Below are 22,428 nucleotides of genomic sequence, written 5' to 3'. Positions count from 1 at the left end.
TTGGCCTTATATATGATTCCTGGGTGGGGAAACAGGGGTAGCCTGCTTACACTTGGTGCTCTATTTGGCCCACAAACGTCTGTGGAGACTTTCGGATCCGTGCCGCAACGCTGACTTCAGTATCGAGATAGCTTCCGGACATAGCTGCTATCCGAGGGCACCTCCGACTATGCCTTTACATGGCTCGCACGACAGCAGCTGAATCAGCCAGACCGGCTCTACTGCTTCTGTTACCACTGCTGTTTGGAACCAGCTCTCGTTGCTGCGGCGAAGATTTGGTCGCCCACCACGAGTTCCATCACGCAACTACCGTTCAAGGGAGTAGCTGATTGCGTACTCAGCCTGGCGACAGATGAGCCTCCGGCGCAAATCTCACAGTTACCCAGTGGTGCAATTGTGAGCTGCTTCCACACAACCGTCGCTCGCAGTTCCGACCATCGGGCTCAAGGAACTCTTATCTTGCCGTTCTGTGATAATTCATTTGGCTGTAGGCTCTGTTTCCTCACACATTCCTAAGGCCCTACTCTGCAGTTCATTGCATATATTATTTAGCTGGGCGCGTACTTCTCGCCGTATTCTCGCTCGCTCGATTTCACATTATGCGCACAGTAAACTGCTATTCAGATACGGGGCCACCTCCTGATAACGTCTGGTCCCCTTGCCTCGGAGTCCTCCATACCGCGGTCACTCTGACGACATTTCAGCTCAACATCCACCGCCCAACAATCCGCTGGACTGAGCTGTTCACGCCCAACCCCAGTTTTGTTCTCTATTTGCCGTTTTGGGCTCCAATTGACATATGATAGACATCTGATAGCTCCTGTAACAACCGGAGTTTATCCAACGTCACTTGTCACGTGACACTGCCGCAGATTTCGCAGCCTGAATTGTTGGGCCTACAGGAACACTCCTGTACCAAGAATTGTTGGGTCTCAGTAATTGCCTAGTTTGGGAACGAGAAGCAACCGAAGATCTGCCCCACAAAATCGCAGCCAGCAGGTCCAAGTAGCTTCAGGCAGAAATGACTTCTTCCAAAACTCCCACGATTCGCATGACTCCAAGCAATTGAGTCACACTACCGCAAGTTCTCGCCAGACCGCGAGGTCGGCCGCAATTGACCTCGAAAGCTGGCAGGGGATAAATGTCACGTGCATCCAAATAGAGCGAGTTCTTCTATTTTGTCTGCTTATCAGGAATATGCATGGCGGTGACGTCCAGATGCAGCATAAAATAGAAGCAATCTTTTCTGGGGTTCCGTTGGCATCTTCGTACGCGTGTGCTAGTCTTCAGTCTTAACGGTTACGATGGACCAACAAGTGGTTTCACTTCAAACTTCTGGTCCTTAAAAGTAGATGTCTAAATTAGATTGTCTAAAAGCTGGTCTAAAAATAGTTTGTCTATTAAAATAGTTGCCCTATAGCAAGTTGAAGCGCGCGCAGAATTCGCAGCCAAATGCCACACTATTGTTTCTCTCTCTACAGAGTCGCCTGTTCTCAGCCATAAAATGTTTCTTGCTAGTGTTCTGATGTTCAGAGTTGAAGTATATATTCCAAGAGAGCACGTTTGGCTCTACGAATTTGGCTCTACGAGTTTGGTTCTACGAATTCTACCCTGTATAATGAACAAAAGAGATGTTGTATCGGGATCAGATTCATAACTTGTTGTAGTATTGTCTTATGAAGAAACATGTCTGCTTTACTAATCTCTTTTACTTTGTCATGGCCTGGCAGTCTGCAGATTGATGTCGGAAGCCGACAATTTACAGGCTCCAAATTGCGTCAGCAAGACGTCAATTATGCGTCTCAGCGCAGCTCGCCACTTTCACTACATCTTCATCTTCAACTACTTTCTTCATCTAGTCATATAAATTATTAATATTATTTTAGTAAGGACTACTAGCTATAAACACAATCTATGCGTAAGATTATACCAATCTTTCTTCGAATCTCAACTCGTTGTTGATTGGCAATCCGACCAACAATCTCAACAAGTTTTCCAAGGCTTGTCTTTGCTTGTTCAAACCGTTGATTGGCTCGAAACCTGGTCTAGACAATGGAGCCTTCAACCAGTAACTCAACAAAGACAAAACAGCGTAGAAGTCTTGGTACTTGTCGTCACCTTCGTCGGCTCTCTTGTAGTTAACTCTTTGCAAGAATTCAGCAATGACAACCAAGTCAATGATCAATGGAGTAGCCAACAAAGAGTCTTCACAGACGTTGTGGATGGAGATCTTGTTGTGGCCACCAAGCATCAATTCCGAGTAGTACTCGTCCATGGCAACCTTGGAGTCACCGACGGCTGGCAAGTACTTGATGACAATACAATGGTCGATCTTGTCACCCTTTTCCTTGTTGTACAAGATTTCGTTGGACTTAATGATGTCATCAACAACAGACTGCTTGGAGATTTCCTTGGATCTGAATTGCTTTGGAGCACTCAAGTTGTAACCGTCGTTGTTACCCAAGTGGTTGTAGGAAGCAATGGAGACTGGTCTGATACCGGCATCAACCAAGAATTGAGCCAAGACAGACTTAAGCTTGGTTTGACCTGACTTGAAGTCATCACCACCGATGAAAGAACCTTCCTTTTCAGCCAAAGCAATAACACCTGGAACGAAGGTGTTTTGTGGAGAACCGTTGATGTAAGGAACCTTTTCCAAGATGGAAGCGACAGCAAAGATGGTGGATGGAGCAATTTCGTCGTGGTTGTTCTTGATGGAAGCCAACAAGTTGTCGACGTTGTCGTTGACACCGTCAATGACATCAGCGTATCTTTCGGTGTTGGCAGTCCACAACACAATGACCTTGTCCAATTTGTTGGATTCCTTGAAGTCTCTGATGTCCTTTCTGATCTTTTCGACATCAGCCCACTTGTTGTCGGTTCTGATTTCACCGCTTTCGGTCTTGTTGATGATGTTGTCGGCTCTGTCCTTTTGGTTGAGAGCAATAAAGTCTGGGTAGTATACAGATGGCAAAGGCTTGTATTCCTTCAAGTATGGAGTCAACTTCTTTTGCAAGTCAATGTCCAAAACCTTAGCTCTTTGCATGGCAGCATCCAAAGACAAGCCGTTGATATCCCAACCACCGACAATCAAGTCGTTAGGGTTGACCAATGGGACAACCGAGTTGAATGGAGCGTAGACATCGTTACCAGTTTCCTTGTCAATACCCAACTTGATGGTGGAGGATTGAGTGACGGAACCGTAGTAGTTTGGCTTGACGACACCTTCCTTGTTTTCGAAAGAGATGTTGTGCTTGTTAGCCAAGATGGAAGAAACAAGGGTGGAACCGTTGTTACCACCTAAACCGACCAATAACAAACCGACCTTTGGTACCTTCAAGTCAACCTTGAACTGGTAGTCGATAGCAGTAGGAGTGACCGACAATCTACCAGTAGATGGGTCCTTTTCCACAATAGAGTTTTCGTAGGTGAACTTGGTCAACAAGGCATCGTCAGCGCTGACAGCTTTGTCAGTGTTGAACTGGATGTTGGAATTCGTGAAGCCTTCCTTAGACGAGGTATATTGAACTGGAGCCATTGTTATGATGGTATATTATGAGATTCTATAATTGGATTGAATAATTCGGGAAACAAAATTCTAAACAAGAAAAAGAGACATTCCCTCCCGTATTTATACACCTCTGAAAATCCCTCAACAACCCCTATAACGACACGCCATTGGTGGTTGTTTGGAGATTTTTCCATTTTGAGACGGGCACCAAAATTCCCGCCGTAATTTCGGCGAACGTGCATACGCATGCGCACTACCCACATCAAGCATGTGAAGGGGGTTCCCCTATTTTAGCTTAAATTAGCCATTGGTTGGGCGATTGAGGAGAAGATCAACTGGTTCTGATCTGGATGATAGATCTTCAACAATAGACAACTCTTTGTATGTCCTTCAGTAGACAAATTGGTGTACGTCTCGTTTGTATTTCGATGGCCTCCCCTCTGGACACTGATAAAATATTTTGTGTGTGTTTAGGAAATTCAGCGAACTTCAAGTTGTGTATTTTTTTCATACTCAGCCCATGGCAACGTACACAAAAAGTGCATTTCGCCGAAATGCTCGTATTCTCCATCCTGTGGAATTCTATTGGCCAAGAGTATACAAACCATTACGTCAGATCGGTGCTTGTAACCGCATGCGGCCGGCGCTGGCCCATTATTAACATTATTAGGTATAGGAATGGCGGCGGATTCAGACCAAAATACGTCTGTATGCCTGAATCTCCTCCTGGGGTGGCTCTCTCTCCCTGGCACAATCGCAGGTTTGTTTACTCTCGAGCGTTTGTGGTCCATTGTATTGTGAATTAATTGTTAGAGATTGGTTGACCTTCCAGTATTAAGGCTGCACCAAAGAAAACGGATCTCGGAAGAAAGAGACACCCGAAGGTCCTGTTGGTATTTGTCATACTGGCACTGACTTTACGCATAAACTAGTCGACAGTGCTATTTCTCATAGTTAAGAATTTCTGACGTGTTTGTTACTGCGGTACGGATGTTTGGTTTTCCAGGGTAATAGTGAAACACTCCAAATCAAGTTTAGTCTATTATTATCGATTCACATAGCTTAGTTACATCATAATGATATTACGAATTTGTATTCTGAATATCTGGCGAAGTCGTTGGTTTGTCTGACAATTACTAGAGTTATTCAGCTTAATTACAGTTGAAATCTAATCAATTATCCATAATCAACTATGATGAACTGCTAAGAGATCTATGCATTATCTAAAGCTAGGCTGATGCCTCGTCTTCTACAACTAACTACAATCCGCTACATGTACGATGTACAGCTGATCATTGCACCAAACCCCATACGGGCACACGAAGGTAATCCCTTAGAAATAACAAGTATTTACAGATGGAATGCTGCACCCAAGATCAACCGATTGTTCTCCAGTCCACCGACGGAAGTATCCACAACAATATCCCAATGGTCATGGGTCAGAGCGCCGTAATGGGCTCAACCTCAAAGGAATGCTTTAGCGTTGCTAATGGCTGTGAAATTTGCGTTAGAGAAAAGAACCAAACCAAAAAATTTTCGCGGCCATCGCACTTCTTTTATACTCCAGCTTTCGCGCCGGGTAACCCCCTTATAGATAGCTGCGAAAAGCATAGTACAGTTATGATGGGTATCTGGTTGCAAAATCAAAGTTCGTGAATTCGTATATAGGCGTCTATTTGAGTTGGGAGTATATGGCGATGGTTTCCTGAGAATGGCGCTGGTACTGCGTGTCTCTAAAAACGACATATTTCTTGCTTCTCTGGTGGAACATTTCCATAACAGCTACAACTTTGGCGAATACATCTTCGTAGACATTATCAGACCAAAGAGTGTCCATATGCTCGTAACCTGGACAGAGGACCACGTCTAGCTTTGTTTGCATCTTTTCATTTTGGTCGACGATCAAGCTTTTTGTACGTTCTATATCTACCAAGATATCACTATCACCGTAGAATAATGTCATAGGCACATCAAGATGATGAGCCACTGGGAACGGAGCGACACGGTGGCCCTTGTTCTTCAGAGCTGAAGACAACATTGAGAGTTTTGTGCGGCCAAAACTTTCAGTTTCGTCATACATCTGGAATCTCTTCGTGTATATGATTTGAAACCAGTGAATAAGAGATTTCACCGACAGATTGGAAAACATATGAGGATACCCAGTCTGTTTCTGCTTATTGCTTATGTTCTTGCCTGACCAGCCAAATAAGTAAACCAATGAAACATCTACAACCTTATTGTAGTATGGCCCGAGGATATGCGACCAGAACGCTACTGAAGACAATATAGCTCTTCTACCAAACAAGTTGTACAAGAAGTTGGCATCTTTTGCGGTTTGATTGACGATGACCTTGAAGATAGGATGACTCAAGTTTTGTGGTATCAATGCCGGAGAAAGTCCGATGAACATGTTCAAGTATTTGTTGATATGTGGGTGCAAACTCAAGCATGCAAAAAGCTGGGAACAACCTTGGGAGAAACCTATATATGTGATTTTATCTTCTGGACGGTAGAGAGACTTGATATAGTCTAGTATGGCTGGAATATCGTAGTAGGCAAACTCGTCCAAAGAAAAGTCCCAAAACTTGACATCTGAAGCCGATAACTTCAAGTGTTTTCTTGAGTACTTATTTCCACGATTATTTCCCAACCATACGTCGTAGTCGAGATCTGCCAAAATGAAGGGCAACGTCTTGTTCTTCTCGTCTCCCAAGACAAACAACTCAGAGTTTGTGAGCATCCCGTGGTGGAAATAGGCGATTTTCTTAGAGTTTTTCAGGTGGTTCGATTTCTTTTCTAATTTGTGAATAACGAGTATATAGCCATCTTCAGTAGTGACTACATGCTCTCTGACGATGTAGCCAAACGGAGCGACGATATCTGCTATATCAATGGCGTCAATGTGTCTTGTTTGCACAGTTTCTGGAGCTCCATCTGTGGTAGAAATCTGTTTATCTGTTTTCCTCCTTGTAGGAACAAACGCTATAATGTAACAGAACGAAGAATGGACATATTGAAGTAGGATTTGTAACAATAGTATCCCTATTGTATAGAGAGTCGCCGCTAGTGATGCCATTTTCAGAGACCAAACAGCCCTAGTTGCAACACAAGTCGAAATGAAGAAGTGAATATCATTTCAATTGAAAACACACTCTTATCAACACTGGGAACGAGGTTATTTACGCCGGTACGAATTGCGCGTCTGGCATCCAAGTGAAAATATGTCTAAAATCGAATTAGCGTACAAAATATTTGTGTGTTCCATGAAGAGGAATATAATTAGATTTATATCTTAGTCTTGTCTGACCTATTTATATGATTCAGAAGAATCTGAATATGTTCGTTTATATACAAATTGATTCTACATATTGTAAGGAAATATTAGCTGGAAAAATGTACAGATTTCTGGGTTATGCTAGTATATACAAGTAACTTGCGATGAGTGTCAGATCAGTAGAGTAAGTGTCTTGGTATGGCAACAAGATCTGGTGTAACTCGATTAAAGGATTGTGAGGATCATCACATAATGATTTCCAGACCTTGTACGAGAAATGGTCTAGTGTAATGATGATACTCTAAAAGATTCCAAACCACTTCTTTCTCTTCTCAGGAGCAGACGTTGGAGTGTAGTCTCCATCCTTGATCAACTCCATGGCAAACTGTTTGTGTGTGTCTAATTCACGCAACAACTTCTCTTCCTGTTCCTGCTGGATTCTCTGGGCTTCTAGCACATGTCTTTCGGAAGGTCTGTTCAAGGCATATTCACCTTCAGTGGTCTTTCTCAATTGTTCTGGAATATAGTCTGTGTCTCTGACACTTCTGACACCAATAGATGGATCTTTAGGGTGGTACAAGTCATCATACTCTTCATCGGTCAATGTACTGATCTTTTCTTTCAACTTCAATCTGGCCCTGTAGAAGTCCGACATCACGTTTTCTCGTCCTTCATTCCATCTAAAGAAGAAAGCAAAGTAAAATATTATGGATCCGCCAATAAACGTCCCGAACCAACGGGATCCTGTGTTCAATCTCTGGTTGGTATCCACTCTTCTCAACACCTTATATTGACCAGGATATAATTCAGAAGGCGGTCTAGGCGTATAGTTCAATCTCCTCATGGTTTCGTTGACTTTCTTGTATTGGGTAGGGCTCTTTGGAATAGAAGAAAATCCTTCTGGCTGTGTACCAGGAGCTTTGAACTCAGATGGATAACCCTGGGGAGGTCTTACATCGGTGGGATCGTATGGATTGTAGGGTGCCTTGGGAGGAGTCCAGCCTTTTGGGTTTGGCCTTCTGGAAATTTCGGGTTCGTTCGGAGAATCTTTATTTCCTGACATTTTAGAATGAATGAGAATACTGAAGAGGCAGGGTATGGAATAGAATAGTATTCAATTTGAAGTTGAAGTTGATTCTGGTAATTTTTCATTTATTTTCGTATCTTCTCTATTTTTCAGAGCGCGGTTTTCAGGGGAGACTGCGCAACAAGAGATGGAGTCTCTCGCTAGAAAGAAGATATAGTTGAAGATTAATTGTGTCGTGAATTGGACGTATTCTTTTGGAAAAGTATATGAAAGACCATTACCTTGTTCAGAAATGTAATTGATTCAGTTTCAAGTGTTTTAGCAAGTCAGCATTGTTTTCTTGGTGTAATTTATCTTAAAACCCTCACTAAGCTCGACTTTCATTTTCTCACTAATTCTCACCATCTCTCGTTATTTTCCAATATTCTCCTCCTTTCTCACTAAACTTCAGTTTTTCGGTCACTATTAGCCTCACTAATCTTTTCTTCGCACTATTTCTTCCCCACAAGACACGTACAATCATCGAATTCAACTCAGCTTCTCTCCATTGAGCACACCATGTCGGTTCTAAAGCTAGTAACCGACTTCTTCTCGTTAGAGACTTTGGATGTGCGTCTCTTGCCAACTGCAGATGCTGCCAGAAGAGAAAAGATCATCAAATCAGCCAATCCTCGCTCAAGATGGAATACTGTCGAATACAAATTCTACCTAGGAGTCTTCGCAGTCGTAGTTCCGTTGATGTTTTACACAGCCCATACGGCTGCCAGTGAATCCAATGAAAACTACCCTCGTTTCGCCCATTTGCTCAGTAAGGGATGGATGTTCGGCAGAAAAGTTGACAATTCTGATCAGCAGTATCGTTTCTTCAGAGACAACTTCCCCATGTTGTGTGTCTTGATAATTGCCCATTGCGCATTGAGAAGAATCATAACTCCAATCTTACGGTTGTCCAAAAGAACATACTTTGATTTTGGTTTTGGCTTGCTTTTCCTTTTTGGGGCCCACGGGACAAACGTCTTGAGAATCTTAATCCACCTTGGAATCAACTACGCAATTGGCAGATTTGTTCCTTCTCCCAAGGCAGCTATTTGGATTGTCTGGATTTACGGAATTCTGACTTTGTTTATTAATGATAGATACAGAACTCTACCTTTTGGTGTAGACGCAATTGACAACAGATTTAAAGGCATCATCGAAAGATGGGACGTTTTCTTCAACTTCACCTTGTTGAGAATGCTCTCGTACAACTTGGACTACTTGGAAAAGAAACGCGACAACGCAAATTCGGTTTCTGGACCCAATTCTCTGGCTGGAGAGAAATCTGCTGGCAAAAAAGATAAGCCAGAAGACGATAAAATAACTTCGAAGTCATCAACATTGAAACTTGTAAACTTGGATAATAGGGAAAGACTTACAGCTCCGATCCCTTTGACAGACTACAACATCATAAACTATCTTGCCTATATAACGTATACTCCATTGTTCATTGCAGGACCAATTGTAACCTTCAATGACTTCATCTACCAATCGAACTACCAACAGCTAGCTTCTGTGAAAGACTATAAGCGTACTTTCATCTACTTCTTGCGATTTTGCTTCTGTGTTCTAGTCATGGAATTCTTGCTCCATTTCATGTATGTCGTGGCTGTATCTAAAACGAAAGCCTGGAACGGCGACACCCCTTTCCAGATCTCAATGTTGGGCTTATTCAATTTGAATATAATCTGGTTGAAGTTGTTAATTCCCTGGAGAATGTTCAGATTGTGGAGTCTCTTAGATGGCATTGATCCGCCAGAAAATATGATCAGATGCATGGACAACAACTTTTCAGCGGTAGCTTTCTGGAGGGCCTGGCACAGATCGTATAACCAATGGATTATCCGTTATATCTATATTCCTTTAGGTGGTGGAGGCAGTCACAGAGTGCTCAACTCGTTGTTTGTATTCTCTTTCGTGGCCATCTGGCACGACATCGAGTTGAAATTGTTGTTATGGGGCTGGCTTGTAGTGATATTCCTTATTCCCGAGATCGTAGCTACCACCATTTTCAAGAAATTCTCTGAAGCATGGTGGTACCGTCATGTGTGTGGCGTAGGTGCTGTAGTGAACATCTGGATGATGATGATAGCTAACTTGTTTGGATTCTGTCTCGGGAAAGATGGCACGATCGCTCTTCTCCACGAGATGTTCAGCACAGTAAGTGGAATCCAGTTCTTTGTTTTGGCTTCTGGAGCATTATTTGTAGGTGCACAGGTGATGTTTGAGATCAGAGAATCTGAAAAGAGAAAGGGGATATATGTCAAGTGCTAGACAACTAGAATCAATGTATGCTATATTCATTTGATACCAGAGAAAGTTGTAGATTAATCAGTAGGAAGATCATGCCTAGGATCCATAAAAAGAGGATATAAAAGAATGAATATATAAGCACAATAATTTAATTTCTCATTATATCCCCTACAACATTCACTTTATAGTTTTCATATGTCCTTAAATGTTCTGATATAGCCCAATTCTGCTTTCACATTTTCACAATCACACAATCATTTTTCCTGTGCCATAATTTTTTGCACCCGTTAATTTAGTCAATATTTTCAGGTGAGCATTTGATCGTATGAGGAAATCAAGAAAGTGGCTCTTTAGCTATATCATATTTTACTTCTCAGTCGGCCTTTGATACACTGTGTTGACATATAGAGAATATCCGTCTGACATTTTTCATTTATACAAAGTAATCACTACTTTGTTAAGTTTCATTAACTTTCGTAATGGCTCCTCCGATCCCAGTTCTATTCAGATCCGATATACAATCGAAGTACTCCAAACAGCTATCAGATCCAGAGAAATACGACTGTCAGCTCAAGTCGCTCACACAGCACCAATGTACATTCAAGGTAACTCCCGACAGATCACGTCCTCCTGAAATTATCTGTTTGCCGTTTAAACGAATCTTCCAGAGTTGTCTAGTACCAACTGTAGTTAAGGAAAATGGAAAGAAGAAGACAATAAACAGGAGAGTTAACATAGAAATCACCGACAAATCTACGAATAGCGAGTTGATGGATGAAAACTCGGAACAGGCGAATGTGGTACAGGATTTCCTCAATGCAGAGAAGGAGTTCCGTAAACTCATGGAAATGGAAAGCGAAGGAAACATATGAGAAAGACAGAATAGAGATAATTTCAACTGACTACATCAAAAGAATGATGATAGTAGCCACTAGCGTAGAGAGTTGTCGATAGAATTGAATCGTGAAGTCATCATCAGAATTAATTGAAGATGACTATACATTTCTTTATCCCTATTCTAATCCATGTCTTAGTCTTGACTACTAGAGAAACGCTAGTTAAGGCTTAATAATGCATACCACCACAATAGATACGAGCCACTAGATATGAGTTCTATTATACTTGTACTTCAACCGCATCCTCAATACATAACTACATTCTTGGTGTATAAATTAGTATATATTCTAGTAGCAATGTACCTAGGATAACAAGAAGACTATGAGCTAGAGTAAGTGCAGTGATCTTGTTCAAACAGCACAATCAGAAGATAAAAGTTCTAGAACAAGGTTCCCTCTTCTGGCTGGGTCAATTTTTTGTTCTCAGGAGATGCCATGGTCTTTCTCAATTCCAAAAGAACAGTCTCAATGGAATAGGTTCTCTTCCAGTTTTTCAAAGTGTCAAACTTTGGCACTATGACGTTTCCCTTGGAGTCAACACAGGGCAAGTTGATCAGAGTAACAAACGTCACCTTAGGAGGCTTATCTGGGTAAGTCTCATCACAGACGATTTTCAACGAAAAGATCCTGTTTTCAAGCGAAGAGTGTGGAGGTCCCAAGATGGTTCCATTCCAGTAGGTCATGGTGATATCATCCTGATTGTCTAAGCCGTAAGAGATGGACTCGGCACCAAGGCCCTTTTCGCCCTTTTCTAACTCTTCCAAGAGCTTGAAGTTTCGAGGACTGAATGAAAGTGTTAGTCGTTGCGATTGGATCTACTTGGTATTAATTCTGAATTTAATATCAAGTTTGAGATGAATAAGAGCTTCCTTTGAGAGGCAAATATTAGTAGAATTGCAGAAGAGTTCTTAAATCTGACGAGATTTTACTACTATTGTACAACTCGAGTTTGCTTCCAAAAGGGCATACATACATTTTCGACATGGTTTGTCTGCTGTGTTAGTCTGCTGTAAGAAACTAGTGTGGAGTTGTAATCAGATCCAGAAATCGAGGTTATAGGGTAAAATCAGGGAATGTGCAGGAGATTAAATTGGTCTCTTGAAGTGCAGGAATGCGCCAGACGTCTTTTTCAAGTCTATTTAACTAGGAGATTAACTTCGTCAAAACATTGATCCAACAACCTAATAAAAGATACCGAGGACGTCATTGAAGCCTATCAGATACCATATTCAAATAATAGACAAAAGGTATAGATATTCAATTTAGGTATTCTTTTCTTTTTTCATTCATTTTTAAAGCATATTATGTCTTCCTCACCGTTTCTAGACAATCCTGGGTTTGAATACTCCAGAGAAGTCTCTGTCCGGGAAGATCCTCAGTCCGATGAAACTGAACGAAGTTACAAGCAGATGATTTCCAAATTGAAATATCAATTAGCATCTGCTCGCACGGAGGCCGAACTCTTGGAAAAACAGAAATATTCCATGGTATCCAGCTATGAGGAAGCTTTACTCAAAAAGAGCGAAGAGCTCAGCCAGCTCCAGACTAATTTTGATTACCTTTTTGAAGAGAAAAAACTGCTTGAATCCAAACTTGACAACCAGAGCCAGATCAACTTGACGTCGATAAGATCGTTGAATGAGACCGTGGATCGCCTCACCAAGGATAACCATAGCCTTACTAGCAAGTATAACGAACTCGAGTCAAAGCATAGTAGACTAGTACGCAAATACGATCAAGTACGCTCAGACTTCAACTTCCAGCTAGAAGCCAACGACCAATTGGATTCTCAGATTACAAATCTCAAGTCAACCATAACATCCTTGCATCGTACCAATGACCAATTGGTAGAAGAAATGAACCAGTATTCCAATAAACTAAGTGACGACTCTTCTTTGAATAAAATGATAGAGAACTTGCATACCAAGAATGCAACATTACAGAATATAAATAACCAGCTCCAACTGAGATTAGACATACTTCTTCAGAACAAAACATCGAACGAATTACTCAAACTGAAAAACACATCACTACAGAGTAAAGTGCAATATCTTGAAGGAATAGAAGAGAAATACTACCAATTGGAAATACAAAAATTAGAGGCTGAAAGACGTTTCAATGATTTCTTCAACATTATTAACGAGTGTGTGAAAGATAGCGAAGAAATCGATGACGACTCCACCAGTGGAACCAAAGTCAAGAGCTTCATTGAGACCTTCAAACAATTGCAGTACAAATATCTTGTCTACAAAGAAAAGTATGATGAATCGCAATCCGTAGTGAAAGACTTGAGAGCTGAAATTGATGCCCAAGTGAAGTACCAAGAAGAGACATTGGGACCTGAAATGGAAAGGTTGACAGCAGCCTTGAAGTCTCAGCATGAAGTTCAATCCAAGTTAGAAAGGCAGAAACAACTCAACGTTATTGAAATCGAATTCTTGAGAAAACTGCTAAAAGAATTAGATGAGCTTACAGCAAAAAAAGAAAAGGACTCACAGGATAATAAAGCCACTAATGAATATTTGACTAATTTAGAGAAGTTGGTAGATGACTACAAGAAGGAGATCAACTCGTTACAAAAGCAACTCCAAGATTTAACGAAGGAAAATGTACACAACGGTAATAAGAGACAGAAAGTAACTCCAAATTCTAATCAAGGTACATTTTCTCAGATAGCTAGCTTGGAAAAAGAGAACCTTCATTTATCAACTCAGATCAAGCAATTACAGGGTACCTTACAAAATTTACAAAACAAGGTGGAAGAGGAACATACGATCAACTTGAAGAAACAACAATTACAGCTGCTTCAGTATAAAGGCAATTTGTTGGCTAAAGACCAAATTGTGAAGAAACAGACCTTGGATGCTCTCAAGAAAGAAAATGAAGACTTGATTGCCAAATACATCAGAAATGAGACTGTTGATGATTTGATTCCAAGATCCATATTTGAAAGACAAGAAAACGACAAAATGATTTTGCAAACAAAAATTGACCAATTGACAAATAGAAACATGAGACTCAGGGATGTCTACGCTAAAAAGAGCAAAGATATTCTAGCTATAATATCCAAGTACTTTGGGTATACGATTCTGTTTCTTCCGAACCCGTTAAATCCTAATGATTTGTCTTCCAGGATAAAGTTAGTCTCTCGTTATTCTTATAAAGATTCCAAAGACTATCTTGTCATAGATATCGAAGCTAAAAGTTTGAAGGCTTATGGTGATCTGGAATTTAAGACACTTTGCGAGCAATTGCTGTCAACATGGGTAAAGGACAAGGACCAGATTCCTTGTCTCTTGAGTGCCTTGAACTTAAAAACATACGATTCGATGATTCATTAAACCGCCTACACGAATCAAAAAGGTCTATTTGTATAATGTGTCTATTAATTATGTACTATATTTAGATATAAGAACCTTGGACACAAGTTCAAGGATTTCCTTTGGAGTTTTCTCAAAGTTGGTTATATCTTTGTTCGTAGAATTCCAAATATCTCCTTTATTGATTTCTTCGTAGTGACTCTCGAATGAGTTTATCAAATTTTCTTTCTCTTGTTGCTTTCCATATGATTTCATGAAGTTGAAGAGCCAGCCCCAGCATTCCCCACTATTGCGATCATTTGACAACGCTCTTTCGAACCACGATTTAGCCTTGGAATGTTTACTGTCAAGCCAGAAGAATACACCAATACCTAAAAGGATTTCTGGAGAATTTTCGGTACTTTTCAAAGCATCCAAGAACGCAGTTTTTCTGTGTGACATTTTGGGAATCAAAGATAAGTACTCGATCCAGATTCTGGAAGACTTAGGAAAAGCTTTCAATCCCTTGTTAACAAGTTGTCTAGCAGCCACAAAGTCCTTATTTCTTCTTTCTAGTTGTATTTTTGCTGTCCATAATTTGTCACTTGTTGGATTTTTGAGGATAGCAGTATCCAATACAGATCTGGCTTTGATCAAAATATTCAAATGTTGTTCGTCAATATGAGACAACAAGATCCAAAGTTCAACTATGCTGGGGAGTTTTTCAACTGCAGCACGGGCAGATTCTCTAGCGATGTCAGGTTTTCTCAAGTCTCTAAGAAGAACTTGTATTTTCTGCAAATGAAGTCTAGGAGATTCTGGAAAAGAATCCAACCCACTTTCTAGTAACGCCAATATCTGTCCCTCGTAGTTAGGATTTTGTTCTCTATTGTTCATACATCGCACCAAGTGAATGTGTTTATACCAAACGCGATCAGAAGAAGTAGGAATAGCTTTGATCATTTTAGAAGAAATGGATAGAGCCTGTTCAAAGTTACCGGATTTGATTTCTAATTTGATTCTTGCGAACCACACTTCTTCATTATTTTCAAGTCCATGACTAGCAGCATTCAAAACCTTTCTCGCTTCGACAATATTGCCAGCCAATTGCCACAAATCCTTTGCATACATGAGATGCAAAACCTCGACCTTCGGATTTAACTCTATAGATCTCTTGTAGTAGTTAAATAAAGTATCCAAATTCCTGTTTGATGAGTTCTTTAAAAATGAGAACAACTCCTTCCAACTGTTAATGCTATGTGGATTGGTCTCAACAATGAATTGGTGGATATAGTTCGCAGCTTCCACACTCTCTTTCAGTGCTAGAGTTTCAGCATCCTGGAACCAAGTTACAAGGTTTTCTTCTGGATTATCTTGGTTTATTTCAGAAGAAAGTAGACTGTTAACAATGGCTCTACAAGTATTTCTGAATCCTTCTTCTTCTGCTTTGATGGCTTCTTCTAACCAAGTAGTTCGCAGAATTGTAGTCGTACTCTTCTCGGTTTCCTTAAATGCCTTATCCATCAATTTTGATATCTTTGATGAATCAATTGTTGAATTTTCTCTCTCTTCCAATTTAGCTGCGGTAATCCATACCTGGTAGTTTCCATTCAATGCCTTTCTGGCTCTGTTAAGAAGTGTTTTTGCGTCTTTGTATTCGGACGAATTGATTAAAGTTAACCAGAAGTCCCATTCAGTAGGACACAACTCTATTGCCTTGGTCAAAATCTTGCTTACGTCATCTTGGTTAGTCTCCAAATCCACTAGTCTCTTCCAAAGACTGGCACTGGATGGTATAGCCTCTATAGCTCTCATCAAAATCCGTTTTCTGGAGACCACATCTATAGAATTCTCCAAGTTTTCTGCTTGGATCCAAAGTTTTTCCGAACCAGGGTTGTACTTCAAAGATTCGGCTACGATAACCTTACACATTTTCGCTCCCTCAGAAGTTAGTTTGTGTATACGTATACTTTCAAGCCAGATATCCTCACTTTTTGGAGCGTGCTTGCACCCTTCTATAATGAGCTTTTTGGCCATAGTGTAGTTGGTTGCCTGTTCTTCAAGTCTTGCAGATGCAATCCACGAGTTTGACAGATTTGGCTGTGTTCTTCTCAAGGAAGCAAGAATTTGCCTGCCCTTCCTGATATCTGCAATTTGTACATGCTGGTCATTCTTCAATATCTCGGTTGCTTCTTCTGCATTAAACTCTATCTCATGTTTAGGTAATAAGGAGTCAAGTTGGCTCAGAAGTAATTGGTCTCGAGACTCGGAAATTGACTGGAAGTTGGTAGGTGATGCTCTCGCTATACTTCCAGCTATAACACTATCTGGAACAGCATACGTTCTCTGCTGTTGCTGCTCATAAAGTCTCGTTCTCTTGTTACGTCTTGTAATATCTCCAACTTCTGGTAAAGCTTCCCACTGTTCGGCTGAAATGCTCGAAAGCGATCTCTTCAAATCCGAAAACTTGCTCTTGATTTCATAACTTTGATTTTCTGCTTCTGAAACTGCTTCTTCTTTTAACACTTTTCTTCTTTGCAATTTCCTCTCAATTTCCTCATAAATTTGATCTGCTTCTTCGTCTTCTTTATCGCGGTTTTTTCCGCTCGCAAGGATAGCTCCCTCATCACCAATTTCTCCAGCTAAATTGTCATCGGATTCTTCTCCATTTTCTATAGTAAAGCCAGGTTGTAAAGAGCCAGTATCAGCAGAAGTTGTAAATCCCGTGGCACCTCGTCCAATTCCAGATATATATCCAGGTGGAGGTTCTTGGTCTAGAAATGCCGGTCTCAGCATTTCTGATATGTGGACTGAAAAGTGATTTGCTGTTGCTGATTTTGCAATCTAATAATTTTACAAAATATCAAGATGGTAGATTTTGGTCACGTGAAAATCTTCAATTTTGCTGTATCTATGAAACCTGAAAGAGAATAAGCAATTGAAACAAAGAATAAATATAGTATTGTTCGAAGACCTTGCTGATTGTGTTTTACTTCTTTTCTATATAACTTCAATTTCTCAAGCTGATATCTGCATACATATCGATCGCAACTACCCGGAATTTGTGTTGATGATTCACTTGTTTTAAACTAACAAGTTAAGTTAAAATTCAAGCTCGAAATAATTTCTATCGTAAAATCCTCTCTTTCATTCAGCTTTTACTGCTTTTCAAACCTTTTAGAGCTTGCCTCGTGTCGTTAGATAGACTCTGTTGTTTGTCGTACCAATATTTATCTCCCCATCATTTGCCCCAAACTTCACGGAACACGTGACCTCATATGCGATGACTGAAAAATTTATAAATTTTTCAGGATTCGCTATGAAGCATATTCATCTCTAGCACAAACTTCACAACAAAATGTCTAAAAGATCTGCTCCTGAGGACGCTATCGAACAGCTGAGTGTATCTGCTGTCAAGACCTCCAAGGAATCCGTACCTAAATCCAATGTCGTAGAGGAAAATGACATCGACATGGGGGAGTTTGAAGATCCGTACGGAGACGAGTTTGAGAGTGATGGGGAAATTATTGAAGTCGATTCTGCTGAAGATGACGATGAGGAATTGGACCCAGAAGCTGTTGCCAAGAAGATCGAGCTGGAAGAACAGAGAGAGCAACAAGAAGAAGAATCCACTATTTATCTTCCACATAGATCCAAACCATTGGGACCGGATGAAGTCTTAGAAGCCGATCCTACAGTATACGAGATGTTACATAATGTTAATTTGCCATGGCCCTGTTTAACTGTTGATATTTTACCGGATAACCTTGGTAACGAAAGAAGAACATATCCCGCTTCGCTTTATTTGACTACTGCTACCCAGGCTTCGCGGGGAAATGCCAATGAGTTGATCACTATGAAGTTGTCTTCCTTAGCGAAAACTTTGGTTAAGGACGATGAAGAAGATGATGAAGACGACAATGAAGACGAAGACGAAGATGTGGACCCAGTTATGGACTCAGAAATTATTTCATTGAAGCACACCACTAATAGAATCAGAGTGTCTCCTCATGCTTCGCAAACTGGCGAGTACTTGACAGCCACCATGTCTGAAAGTGGCGAAGTTCTCATTTTCGACGTAGCATCGCAATTTAAAGCATTTGACACTCCTGGATTTGTAGTCCCCAAGGGTGCCAAAAGACCTATCCATACTATTAGAACTCATGGAAATGTAGAAGGCTATGGTTTGGATTGGTCCCCTTTAATCAACACTGGTGCCTTGTTATCTGGAGACTTGACTGGCAGAGTTCATTTGACTTCTAGAACTACATCCAACTGGGTTACAGACAAAACCCCTTTTTTTGCATCTCAATCCTCCATTGAAGACATCCAGTGGTCTACAAGTGAAAACACTGTTTTCGCAACTGCTGGAACTGATGGGTACGTCCGGATCTGGGATACGAGATCCAAGAAACACAAGCCTGCTCTTTCTGTGGTTGCTTCTAACACTGATGTTAACGTCATTTCTTGGTGCAACAAGATCAGCTACTTGTTGGCTTCTGGTCACGACGATGGATCCTGGGGCGTCTGGGATTTGAGAAACTTCAATGCCAATACAACTCCTACTCCTGTAGCTAACTACGACTTCCATAAGTCTGCCGTTACGTCCATCTCATTCAATCCATTGGACGAATCAATCATTGCCGTTTCGTCGGAAGACAACACTGTCACTCTTTGGGACTTGGCCGTTGAGGCCGATGACGAAGAAATCTCTAATCAAAGAAAAGAAACCAAGGAGTTGGATGATATTCCTCCACAATTGTTATTTGTGCATTGGCAAAAAGATGTAAAGGACGTCAGATGGCACAAACAAATCCCAGGATGCTTGGTCTCTACTGGTGGAGATGGTTTGAACGTATGGAAAACCATTTCTGTCTGAGTAAAGGAGCACCTGAAAGTACCCACCTTCCCATATATGCATTGCTCCATCATTTGTACAGTAGTCTACCTTTAGAATATGTTAATTAGATCTTCTTGGAAATATAACTTCTTTCTCAGTTCAACGCTTGGCGTGCCTCGATGAACATATACTTAGCCAGTTCAAGTATCATAGAGTTGCATCAACTCCTCCAGTTTCTCTTTTCTCGAGGAAGTGGGGCTTGTAGTCTTGCATTGGGTGATGTCAATTCCTATTTGGGGTATTTCCATTCCAATAAGGGGTACTTTGAGGGTATTTATTTTTTACGAAATGGTTGCGAAAAGCAGAGAGGTGCATCATTTTGCAACCATTTTTTGTTGACAAACCTCCCCTTAAAATCACAATTGAACATAAAAAGGCTGCAAAATTCCAAATATTGGAATGCAAGAATTGACATTACCAGTAATAGCAAAGATGAGATTATCTGCACTCGTTTTATGTTTCCTTTCGCTTGATTTTGTTGTATCCAGCCTAGCTCCATTGGAAAACAATGGCGCAGTTGACTTAGAAAAGCGCTTCTTCAAGAAGAAGAAGAAATTTTTCAAGAAAAAAAAGCCGACTGTAACTTCTGAAGTGCCTGAGACTACTGAAGTTACAGAAACAATTCTGGAAACAATTCCTATTGAGACTGATACTGACATTACAACGACTATAACTTTAATTGAGACTATTACTAGCTATATCTCAGAAGTCACTGAAACTACCGGATCTATTGAGACTACTGAGACTGTTGTTACTACTGAAACGATCGAAACAACTGAAACTACTGAGAGTACTGAAACTATTGAAACCACTGAAACTATTGAAACTACTGAAACTATTGAAACCACTGAAACTATTGAAACTACTGAATCTGTTGAGACTACTGAGACTGTTGTGACAACTGACACAACTGAAACTACTGAATCTGTTGAGACTACTGAGACTGTTGTGACTACTGAAACAATCGAGACAACTGAAACTACTGAATCTGTCGAGACTTCTGAGGCTGTTGTAACTACTGAAACTACTGAAACTACTGAGACTACTGAGACTACCGAAGAAACCACTACCATTGTCTCCACCATTACGATCACTGTTACCTGCGATGAAACAGTTTGTCAAAGTGTTCCTGTTGTTCTGACATCAACTGAAACTCCAACTGGCACCATTGTTACATCTGAAACTACAGTTGTAGAAACAGTGACGTGTACAGAAGAGGGTTGCCTTGAAACTAGTATTCCCCCTTCTAGTTCTGAAGTTCCCACGACAGAAGTTGAACTGACTTCAACAGAGGAGATCACCACTACCATTGTTGTAACCGTTACCAAGTGTACAGAAGGCGAAAGTTGCTCGACAGAGATTGTAACTACCACCTCCATTTGTCCTTCAACTACAGAAGTTTCCGAGACTCCAGAGACTCCAGAGACTCCAGAGGCTCCAGAGACACCAGAGGCTCCAGAGACTCCTGCTACTACAGAGACTCCTGAGGCTCCTGAAACTCCTGAAACTCCCGAGACTCCTGCTGCTACTGAGACTCCTGAGGCCCCAGAGACTCCTGAAACTCCCGAGACTCCTGCTGCTACTGAGACTCCAGAGACTCCTGCTGCTACTGAGACTCCAGAAGCTCCTGAGGCTCCTGAAATTGAGACGACTGTAATCACCGTAACATTCTGCGAGAAAGAGTCATGTTCAACGCAGCCAGTTACAACTGGAGTCACAACGGTCACTGAGAACCAGACAATTCATACAACTTACTGTCCATTGCCTGTGACAGAAGCACCAGCAGCTCCGGAAGTCCCAGCAGCTCCGGAAGCACCAGCAGCTCCAAAAGCACCAGCAGCTCCAGAAGTCCCAGCAGCTCCGGAAGCTACTGTAGCTCCTCTGGTTCCTGAAGCACCAGCAGCTCCAGAAGCACCAGCAGCTCCAGAAGCACCAGCAGCTCCAGAAGCACCAGTAGCTCCAGAAGCACCAGTAGCTCCAGAAGCACCAGCAGCTCCAGAAGTCCCAGCAGCTCCGGAAGCTACTGTAGCTCCTCTGGTTCCTGAAGCACCAGGTACTACTGAAGCACCAGGAGCTCTGGAACCAGATGTTACGGCACCTGCTGAAAATCAAGAAACCGATATCACACTTACAATCCAAACTCAAGAGACTGTTGCCGGTATCTCCGTAGTTCCTCCACCAGTGGTTGAAGGTGTCGCAGCTGTCACCAGCTACAATTGTTTTGTTCTTGTTTTGTCTGTATTCTACCTTTTGGCTTAGGTGAATCTTCGATATTACTTTTCTTTTTGTCTGTTTTTCTCAGTGTACCTCTTGTGATGGTGGACTTTCGTTTTTCCTTAGCTTCTTAATAACCTTCGATTATGATCTTTTAACTGTTGACTTTATATATGTTATGAATATGAAAAGTTTAGTCCGTCATATGTAGACCCTCAATGACATTAATATTTGCTTTCTGCTTCTTTGCGTGCTACCTCTTTGTTCACCTTTCTCTTAATATATTTCAATGAATTGTCGCAGTCTAACCAAAAGTCGTTCTGTCGTATCACGAAATCCACAAATCGTTCTAGTACTATCATATTCTTGAGAGTCAACTGATGGAATATACCAGTCAATTCCTTCAAGTTAGCTTCTCGAGCCTGAATTTTTTCTACGTCCTTACTATAATTGTGAGTTCTATCTTGCGCAGACCCTATGAAGTTTACCAACTTGGGAATGTCCATATTCGACAATTCTAATAAGTTAGAATATGCTTCTCTTATCACTGGATATTTTAGTAAGAGTAATTCTTCCTTGATATCTTGAGCAATTTCATTTGACTCTTTTGTCTCTTCGCTATCTTTAATAGAAGAATCATGTCTCCACAAGTTTAGGTCCTTCGTGAACTGACTAAGCACTTCATATTCAGTATTAGTTTTGTAAATCAAATCTACCTGTTTCTGCAAACCAACCAATTTCTCAATTGAAACAGACTTCAGTTCAATCGAACCTTTGCCCAAGGCCAACTCTAGAGTCGACAATCGCAGATTCAAAGCTTTCAATGTATCTACGTTCATAAGACCAGAACAGATGAAAATGATACACTGTATTAATTTGTTCACAAATATTCAGAGCTTAAATTTCATGAAAAGCAACTTCAAAATAGTTGGTCTAAAAACGCGACTCCATATCTCAAATCTGGAGATGGGCTACTCCACTCTGATAATTTCTGTGTGTTGAGAATCCAGGAACGAAG

The 22,428-nt window shown here is 41.0% G+C and overlaps 10 protein-coding genes across 10 annotated transcripts; 4 read left to right on the top strand and 6 right to left on the bottom strand. All coding sequences in view use genetic code 12, as the record gives it.

Moving 5' to 3' along the window:
* Positions 1-1,924: 1,924 nt before the first annotated feature.
* INO1 (Inositol-3-phosphate synthase (Myo-inositol-1-phosphate synthase) (MI-1-P synthase) (IPS)) lies at positions 1,925-3,538 on the bottom strand (the record flags this gene model as incomplete). The annotated part of the gene is made up of 1 exon (XM_001386924.1): positions 1,925-3,538. The coding sequence occupies one exon, from the start codon at positions 3,536-3,538 to the stop codon at positions 1,925-1,927; it is 1,614 nt and encodes a 537-aa protein (XP_001386961.1).
* Positions 3,539-5,282: 1,744 nt separating this feature from the next.
* On the bottom strand, positions 5,283-6,587 carry TGL2 (Triglyceride lipase-cholesterol esterase; the record flags this gene model as incomplete). Its single annotated transcript, XM_001386923.1, has 1 exon — positions 5,283-6,587. A coding segment is annotated over one exon (1,305 nt), but the record flags the coding sequence as incomplete, so codon positions are not given.
* Positions 6,588-7,086: 499 nt separating this feature from the next.
* On the bottom strand, positions 7,087-7,848 carry PICST_53347 (hypothetical protein; the record flags this gene model as incomplete). Its single annotated transcript, XM_001386922.1, has 1 exon — positions 7,087-7,848. The coding sequence occupies one exon, from the start codon at positions 7,846-7,848 to the stop codon at positions 7,087-7,089; it is 762 nt and encodes a 253-aa protein (XP_001386959.1).
* A 485-nt stretch (positions 7,849-8,333) lies between these two features.
* Positions 8,334-10,251, top strand: GUP1 (glycerol transporter). Its single transcript, XM_001387170.1, has 2 exons — positions 8,334-9,099; positions 9,154-10,251. Exons 1-2 carry the CDS (start codon positions 8,371-8,373, stop codon positions 10,120-10,122), a joined length of 1,698 nt encoding a protein of 565 aa, XP_001387207.2. The 5' UTR covers positions 8,334-8,370; the 3' UTR covers positions 10,123-10,251.
* A 329-nt stretch (positions 10,252-10,580) lies between these two features.
* On the top strand, positions 10,581-10,973 carry PICST_29242 (predicted protein; the record flags this gene model as incomplete). Its single annotated transcript, XM_001387169.1, has 1 exon — positions 10,581-10,973. One exon carries the CDS (start codon positions 10,581-10,583, stop codon positions 10,971-10,973), a length of 393 nt encoding a protein of 130 aa, XP_001387206.1.
* A 404-nt stretch (positions 10,974-11,377) lies between these two features.
* Positions 11,378-11,981, bottom strand: MMS2 (Ubiquitin-conjugating enzyme variant MMS2 (UEV MMS2); the record flags this gene model as incomplete). The annotated part of the gene is made up of 2 exons (XM_001386921.1): positions 11,378-11,780; positions 11,971-11,981. 2 exons carry the CDS (start codon positions 11,979-11,981, stop codon positions 11,378-11,380), a joined length of 414 nt encoding a protein of 137 aa, XP_001386958.2.
* A 320-nt stretch (positions 11,982-12,301) lies between these two features.
* Positions 12,302-14,338, top strand: MAD1 (Spindle assembly checkpoint component MAD1 (Mitotic arrest deficient protein 1); the record flags this gene model as incomplete). The annotated part of the gene is given in 2 exon segments (XM_001387168.1): positions 12,302-12,358; positions 12,377-14,338. 2 exon segments carry the CDS (start codon positions 12,302-12,304, stop codon positions 14,336-14,338), a joined length of 2,019 nt encoding a protein of 672 aa, XP_001387205.2.
* A 48-nt stretch (positions 14,339-14,386) lies between these two features.
* Positions 14,387-17,092, bottom strand: PRP1 (Pre-mRNA splicing factor prp1; the record flags this gene model as incomplete). Its single annotated transcript, XM_001386920.1, has 1 exon — positions 14,387-17,092. One exon carries the CDS (start codon positions 17,090-17,092, stop codon positions 14,387-14,389), a length of 2,706 nt encoding a protein of 901 aa, XP_001386957.2.
* Positions 17,093-17,654: 562 nt separating this feature from the next.
* On the top strand, positions 17,655-19,330 carry RSA2 (Ribosome assembly protein; the record flags this gene model as incomplete). The annotated part of the gene is made up of 1 exon (XM_001387167.1): positions 17,655-19,330. The coding sequence occupies one exon, from the start codon at positions 17,655-17,657 to the stop codon at positions 19,173-19,175; it is 1,521 nt and encodes a 506-aa protein (XP_001387204.2).
* Positions 19,331-21,049: 1,719 nt separating this feature from the next.
* On the bottom strand, positions 21,050-22,249 carry PICST_66722 (predicted protein; the record flags this gene model as incomplete). The annotated part of the gene is made up of 1 exon (XM_001386919.1): positions 21,050-22,249. One exon carries the CDS (start codon positions 22,247-22,249, stop codon positions 21,635-21,637), a length of 615 nt encoding a protein of 204 aa, XP_001386956.2. The 3' UTR covers positions 21,050-21,634.
* Positions 22,250-22,428: the final 179 nt, after the last annotated feature.

The sequence above is a fragment of the Scheffersomyces stipitis genome, chromosome 1, assembly GCF_000209165.1.
Source record: "Scheffersomyces stipitis CBS 6054 chromosome 1, whole genome shotgun sequence".
NCBI lineage: Eukaryota > Fungi > Ascomycota > Pichiomycetes > Serinales > Debaryomycetaceae > Scheffersomyces > Scheffersomyces stipitis.
This window is presented reverse-complemented; position numbering and strand designations above follow the sequence as displayed.